Here is an 8,082-nt window from a genome sequence, read left to right as displayed (position 1 = left end):
TCGGTATCACCTTTTGAACTTGAGCTGGCCAGAAATAAGTAGCCTATTAATAATTCATAAGCAAGTGTCAGTGTTAGTCATAGTCCACATACTTTGTTTCACATTCAGCATTGCCATTATTTCTGGAGCAGATTCAAAACTATCTGAAGAATAAGAAAGGTCTCGACCCGAAACATCACCCATTACTTCTCTCCAGAGATGCTGCCTGTCCTGTTGAGTTACTCCAGCTTTTTGTGTCTATCTTAGATACCAAACTTAGATGAATATCCAGCTTGTTTGGGCAAGGAGCGCAAACATTTGGCCCAGGGCTTTCTCTCTTCCCCCATATTATTCAAATTATAATCCTTTCAAATATTTCTGTCACATCTCCAAGGACTTTAATTTTACAGAACGCTGTTAGTTTTCTGAAGAAACAAAGAGTACATGTAAAAACAGTTGCTTTATTTAGAATCAATGTTTACATAAATTACATTAAATGGGCAAACCCTGCAGTTACAATATATAGACACCGAGCCATTCCATAAATATCCTGGTCTTCCACACTGGCTCATTTTACTTTAAAATTCGTTTATACAAACTGTGATATCCAAACTCCGAGTCACTTCTGCCCTCAACAGTATGGGAGTGGTCCAAACCCGTAGTTCTGTACAAGCTAATTTCTCTCTTCAAATTGTGTCTTGTTCTTCAGAAGGTAGGCAGCCAAGAATTCAATTGGATTAGGAGGTCTGGAAAGCACAACATTTACTGCATAATGCTTTATTTTAACCAGGGTTAGCACATTTTTTTATTAATATTCAAAAGGAAAGTATTTGTGCATTTTCATTAAAGGTTTAAGTGAAGAGATAGTAATGGCATCAGATTTAAATTTGCACTTTCTGATTACTACTACTTGGGGTCATATTTGCCAAGGTAAATTAATGAAGGGAAGACTCCGATATAATGTGTACATACAGAAGGCTAGAGGGGCAATTTAGTTCAGGAGGGATGCTCAAATTAATCATGAAGCTCATGTTACAGAAAACTGGAGAGTATTTAATTTCCACTCTACACTAAAAATTAGAGTAGCAGAAATGGGGAATTCCCACAGTTGCCGTTTTGGATATCTGCTCCATGGGCATTATCCACATCCATTGTGTTATCAAATTACACATTTTCCAGTTACATACCTCCAGCACAACCCATGATAATGTATCAGATGCCCAGACAAAGGATTACACAATTGACAAGACCACAAAAGGTGGATTTGGTTGTGTAAAGTGGCACAGTGAACATTACAGTCCAGAATTTGTATCTTTTATTTGGGCATGGGGCAGTCAGGATAGAATGCTAGGTATAAAGAGGAATTTTGTAACACACGTGTACGAAGTAGTTTTTGTTAATTTCCACATATTGATGCTTTTAATTGAAAAATTAAACCTATCCCTTTGGATACTACCTGTCCTGCTGAGTTAGTCCAGCATTTAGTGTCTATCTTCGGTATAAAACAGAATGAGATCAACATAAAAATTAAGAGCACAAGCAGTGTAGCAAAACTCAACAAACCAGACTATAGTTTCCCAATACTCAAAGTCAGCTATGCTGATGAGCCAAGTTGAATGACATGTCCAGGAGGTTTTCTGCCTCCCAAAGAGTAACAAGCAGTTGAGAGAATTAATTCCATGGACAACAGAACCAGCTTAGTTTCAAAATAAACCCACAACATGATCCAAAGTGACTCATTTCCTTTGTGCTGCTGAATACAAGTTTGTAAAGAATGAGATGGTACATTAAATATGGGATTTGAAATTGTGGCATTGAAAAACTGTTTTTCAGACTCTTCCCTACCTTTTAAATATAAATAGTTATCAGAACAATTTGAGAATGGAACATTTAGAATATGGAGAATCAGTTCATGCCGCGGATAGATCTACATCTCCGAATAAAGATTTGAAAATTTCTCTTTTAAGGAGCCTTCTTTCCTATTTCTACTTTCTACTTTTTCTTTTTTTTATATACACACTTCACGTTTTTCTATTCTCTACCATCTATTTTTCCTCTTTTTCCCCTTTCTATTGTTTTCTTTTTCTTGTCTTGCTTACTTCCTTCTCAAAACATAAAAGTAGAGATTGTACATAGAATGGATTACGGTATGACATAGTTGGCACCTAAAATTAGGTTCCACTGTACTGTTTTGTACTGTATTCACTTCTAATAAAATAAACAAAAACAAAAAAAAAAGAATATGGAGAATAGAATTACTCAGCACATTCAGCAGCAAGTCTCTATTGGCCACAGTTCAAGAAAACTAGCATTAGCACCATGACAATGACCAGTACAGATTGGGTTGATATGTTTAATCAGAGCAGAATCAGATCTACTCTCACCTACCCAACACAAATCTGCTGGAACAGCTCATGACAAGTCAGCCCTTTAATAGATCAAGAGATCCCATGGAAATATTAGTTCTGCCAAAAACCTGAGAATCTCATCCTCAAGATGAAGTTCTACTTTCTCAACCATAAAGCAGCAGTAGTAAATGTACAGATAGTACTTGTTAAGTCCCTACATTGGACGTCCTGTGGCAGGAATTGTTGGCAGTTTAGAGCACTAGATCCACAGATTTGAGATCTTTCAATCCATTCCATTCATTACCAGTTAGAGCAGAAAGTTGTCGTCTCAAATTGATTTGACTCGTGTGAAAAATGTTTAAAAAGAGCAATTATAAATTGGTGGTTAACAGGAACCAGGTAACTCACACACATTACTATAATTTGTATATTTGTGGGTTTGCTCAATGACCTCAACATATTCAGATAACAATAAAAATTCACTGCAGTGCCACAGTTCTTAAAGGCATTATAGAATTAGGCTTTTGTTATCTTCTGAGAATTAAACAATGGTACAGTTTTGTATCTGCAGGGAATGACAAACCATAAGTACTCCGATTACCCATGAATGTGGGAATCTTAAACATCCAGAAAGATGTGCGTGTCATTACCAGTACTTCTGACATTGTAGTCCAACTGCAGATCCATGCCTCCTGCAGTTACCCAGCTATTATGTTGGGAAATCAATAGAAAATATTAGTGCATGTTCAGCAGCTCCAATAATTTCAATAGAGGAAGAGGGGAGGCAAGATTTTTTTTATTTTATTTTTTTTTATAAACTGAATTAAAAACTAATTTTGATTTTCCTTTCCATCTGAGAATGAATGCCATTCAAACTTTTTTCACGACCAGTGAGCCTGGGATACGACTTAACCACTTGTCAAAGCAATTCTAGTATTTTCAGTGGGCAGGCTCTACATGTGCCTCACCGATCAGCAGAAAGCTTCAGGTCCAGGTTTCCGCTGTTAAGTGCAGACAAGGAAGCTGCAAGAATGAGCAGTCAGCCATTGACCAACGTAGGACAGATAGAACATGCACATTATTACAAAAATAGAGGGCAGAGCGAGATACTGAACTACCTACAAGTACCAACCCAATTTACAGAAAAGTGGTAAATACCACTATAAAAATATCACGACTGCCTTGGAACCATGCCTAAAGGCAGCTTTCAGTTACGATTTAGTTAACCACTCAATTTAAATCTTCTCACTTCATTTTACAGTATCTGAATGTCTGACTTCAGTGGATTTCAAAAACATACCCCTGAGTTATCCTATAACCAAAGGAATGTTTCCACCCATTTATTGACAAGAAGCATGATCCAAATAGCAGGATTTACTCAAGTTTCCACAATATATCTTACCTTTCTTTTGCCAGAACCGATAGACCTTGTAAAAGAATGGGCACGACAGTTTGATCCAGATATGCCCGAGTTGGAAGGGACTGCAGATCCACTTTCTGCTTTGATGTTTTCTCCGCATTCAGTTTTTCATTCTCAACTATCCTCTGCTCCAGGGAGAAAATATGTACAGCCTCAGTTATAGACAGTGCATCTTCAAACTACTATAGCTCGTAATCAAAACAGATTATTATTTTAAAAAATTAAGCTTCTTTCAAACAGATTTGTACTTCTAATCATGTCCTCAAACTCCCATGCACCTGTATTTGTCTCGAGCTTGATTTACAACTTTAGTTCAAACCTGGAAGAGGAAGACCACCTAATTATGTAAGAGAACATGCTTTGTCAGTAACATCCACAACCACTGAACAAAAACCCACTGCTCCCTCATTGAAGTGCAAATGTATGAGCAAACAAACTCCCAGTTGGCTGCAAAGCCTTCACAATAGTGAGATTCTGTTCAAGTGTATTTTTACTTATTCACATAATTTTGGTCTTACAAAGTTACAAGGGCAGCAGTCAGGTCTAGAAAAACAAATACCAGCTCAAATTCCAAGATCCCACCATATTTATGCCATTTCAAAATAATCAAGTGTAAACAGTAAAAAAATTGCATGCACATCGGCGTGACTACATGAAAGTGTATTTGGAGTAAACAGCCACATCTTAGATTTATACCTGCACGTTCTCTGTGAGACCATATTCTGCATGAGGGTTTTCTGACATCTGGAAAAGAAACGCTTAATCTGAGAAAATTACAGCTTCTGACCAATTCATATAATAGTTAAGGAACTTATGCTTGTCTGTGAATTATTTCAAATGGCTTTACCTGTATTTGTCCTTCCAAGTTTGGTTCTGAGAGTGTATCGCCATGTTCTAAGAAACAAGAGGCAGTGGCATTAAAACCCTGATCCAGTAGGACTGATTCTGTAGAATTGACTCAAAGTGGTGATAGCAGTCAAAACCTTGATCAATGTACAAATAAAACCTTGATGGGTATATAATTAGAATTGCCAATGGGAAAAAAAACCCATTACAGGTATTTTGTAATATCTCAGGATTTTAGAAAGCATAGAAAATAGGCGCAGGAGTAGGCCATTCAGCCCTTTGAGCCAGCACCACTGGCAACATTTTACCTGAGCAACATACCAAATGGCACTAGGACAAAGACCAGGAAGGTGAACATGGCTAAAAATGAGAGGAAATGACAACTACACAAATATTGGAATAGAAGATAACTGTACGTGCAGGATGTCTGCATCTGATTCTACATGGGATCCCAACATAAAGGATTTTAAACTACAGGCTGAACACCGGTTTTCAAGAAACTTCAGTTCCAGAGCCTTTCTGGATTATCCGTTTTACTGGACCAACAGAGGTCAAGTGTTAATGAAAAGACAATACACTCCTGGCCCGGTAATGACAACCCTCCCATGTCTCTAAAGCACCATGCAGTGCCTGAAACTTGCATAAAAGATAAAATGTAAACTGAATATAAATGGAATGACCTGCCGACCCTTCCCCGGCTCCCACCGTGTCCCTTGCTATTTAGTACTCTGACTTCCAACCTGACTCACAAAGTGCACCAGCGAGTCTTTCTTCACTCCCCATGCGGTCCAGTGACACAGCTGTTGTTACGGCACACCTTGAATCCCCGGGGAGAGCGCTTTCTTGGGGTCATTGCCCCCTTCCCCATCTCCTCCTCCCCCCCCCCCCCCCGCAAGAGGTTGCAGGGGCCAAATTGGGAGTAAACATTTAATATATCTACAAAAACAACTGATTGTCTCACTATACAGCCTAAATGTAACATCATAAACAGGTCACAGTGAATGTATGGAAGGTAAACTGTTTAAACACCCATTTTTCATTTTTCTATGGTCAGGGGGAGAATGGCAATACATTTTAAAGATTACTTAAATAACCAGGACAATAATCAGTGTTTAAAATATAAAACCAACAAAATAACCTTTCAAACCACAAGTCATGGCACAATGACATGCATCACCAGATAATAACTCATATGCCATACAGCAAATTTTGAACAGGAAGGCTTTACAGGGCTATATAAAGGCTTTGTCTATCAAGGCTTTACAGTAAACAGATCCAGTGTGACAAATAAGCCAAAATTCATATCTGTGCCACAAACGAAAAATTGAACACTGCCACCAATGGCCATCTCAATAATCATCTATTAGGTTCTTCCATGTAGAAAAATAGCCAAAACTCACAGGCTTGGCAAGAGATAATGAGTCACTGAACTGATATACACCAATGCCAAAAACCCTGATTGGTTATAAAAAATCTCAAAGAAATTGAAAGGCAGCCCAAGGAAGGAACACAGTTAGCCAAATGCATACTGCTGATAGTTGGAATATTCTAGAAGTGGAACAAAACACTAGGGAATAAAACAGGCAATTCAGTGAAATTACAACTGTTCTGTCATTCGACCTCTGTCCCATAATCACCAAAACAAGCTCACTTTAATAGAGGATGGGACATCAGTCAGAGAGCAAGAACAGAAAAATGTAAGCAACTTAAATGTATACATTAGCTACAACACAACTAAACGTTCCAAGATAATTGAAGGAAACATTATAAAAAATAATTGACTTGAAATCACAGATTTCTTTTTTAAGATGACCAAAAATTGGGACAGAAGCAGAGCGAGAAAAAAAAGTAGAGTTGCATATGAAATGAGAACTTTAAGGAAACCCGGACATCACTGTATTTACCCACAGATGTTAATAGAGCCAACCTGTCTGAACCACCTACTGGTCAATAAGAAAAGCAGAAGAAGGCCAAAGGTTGTTGGAGGGACCAGCCTTTCCCCCATCAGTTTAGTTCAGGAGGAAGGTGGAAGTGAGAAAATGGGATGTGGGGTCTAATGCGTGGCCGGCACAATGGTCAAGTTGCAGGGGCATTGACCAAGAGAGGAACTTGAATCCTGTGGAGTTTAAAGCCGGCAGCCGGGTGAAGTGGGTGGAAAAATAGCGGCCCCGGGAAGGTGCGGACCCCGCGGTCACACAAGTGCTGGAGCGGGCTGGCGGCCTCCCCCGCTCACTCAACCCCGGCCCCGCGGACCATTCAACCGACAGCGCCTCCACCTTACTCCCCCCCCCTTCCCTCTCTCCCGCCCTCTACCCCTCTCCCTTTCTTTCTCGCCCTCTATCCCTCTCCCTTTCTTTCTCGCCCTCTATCCTTCTCCCTTTCTTTCTTGCCCACCCTCTCCCCCTCCTCCAAGTGGCGGTGCGGGGCCGAGCCAGACCAACCTTCGGCCATGTTGTTGTCCGTCTCCACGAACCCGCTCCCCATGAGACGGCCCCTGCCATTGGCCGCCCGCGTAACGCCGCCTCCCATTGGCGCGTCCTGGCAGCGGGCTCGCCATTGGCTGCTCCGCGTAACGCCGCCTCCCATTGGCGCGTCCTGACAGCGGGCTCGCCATTGGCTGCTCCGCGTAACGCCGCCTCCCATTGGCGCGTCCTGACAGCGGGCTCGCCATTGGCTGCTCCGCGTAACGCCGCCTCCCATTGGCGCGTCCTGACAGCGGGCTCGCCATTGACTGCTCTGACACGCTCTGATACAATTCAAGGTTGTTCACAGAGCTCATATGTCAAAAGATAAGTTAGCTCGTTTTTATGGTCATATAAATCCTACCTGTGACAGATGTAACTCTGAAGTGGCCTCACTGACCCATATGTTTTGGTCCTGCCCACTTTTGGAAAAATATTGGAAATAAATTTTTGATACTATTTCTGTAGTTTTAGGTATTGATTTACAACCTCATCCTATTACTGCAATTTTTGGGCTACCAATGTTAGATTCTATTCATTTGTCCCGTTCTGCCCATCGGTTGATTGCTTTTACCACATTAATCGCCAGAAGATCAATTTTATTTAAATGGAAAGACTCCAACCCTCCGACCACACTCCATTGGTACTCTGAAACGATATCATGTTTAAATTTAGGAAAAATCAGGAGTGACATTGTTGAACCCTTGGTTAAATTTGATAAGACTTGGGGAAAATGTATTCAACACTTTCACACAACATAAATTGCTCCCTCTCCAACCGTTATAAAAATTATTTTACCTTTATATGGTGGAACGGACTTGACGACAAACAGATACTTAAATTATTGAAATTCTCAGCTCAGATTCTGTTTTTTTTTTTTTTTCTAGTTTGGGGGGGTTTTGTTTCCTTTTTTCTCTCTTTTTTTCTTTTCTTTTTATCTTTGTGTTTTTTTTCCTACACATATAAGTTTTCTTTTAAACATTTAACTATATTTATATAGAGACCGGGAGGTCTATATTCATTGTGT

General features: G+C 40.0%; 1 protein-coding gene across 1 annotated transcript; it reads right to left on the bottom strand.

Annotated features, from left to right (window-relative positions):
* Positions 1 to 420: 420 nt before the first annotated feature.
* On the bottom strand, positions 421 to 7,092 carry dpy30 (dpy-30 histone methyltransferase complex regulatory subunit). Its single transcript, XM_033021814.1, has 5 exons — positions 7,035 to 7,092; positions 4,595 to 4,641; positions 4,444 to 4,491; positions 3,730 to 3,872; positions 421 to 725 (listed from the first exon to the last, which is right to left on the bottom strand). The coding sequence occupies exons 1-5, from the start codon at positions 7,075 to 7,077 to the stop codon at positions 653 to 655; spliced, it is 354 nt and encodes a 117-aa protein (XP_032877705.1). The 5' UTR covers positions 7,078 to 7,092; the 3' UTR covers positions 421 to 652.
* Positions 7,093 to 8,082: the final 990 nt, after the last annotated feature.

This window comes from Amblyraja radiata, chromosome 5 (assembly GCF_010909765.2).
Source record: "Amblyraja radiata isolate CabotCenter1 chromosome 5, sAmbRad1.1.pri, whole genome shotgun sequence".
Lineage (NCBI taxonomy): Eukaryota > Metazoa > Chordata > Chondrichthyes > Rajiformes > Rajidae > Amblyraja > Amblyraja radiata.
The sequence above is the reverse complement of the archived record's forward strand: the minus strand, read 5'-3'. Positions and strand labels throughout refer to the sequence as shown.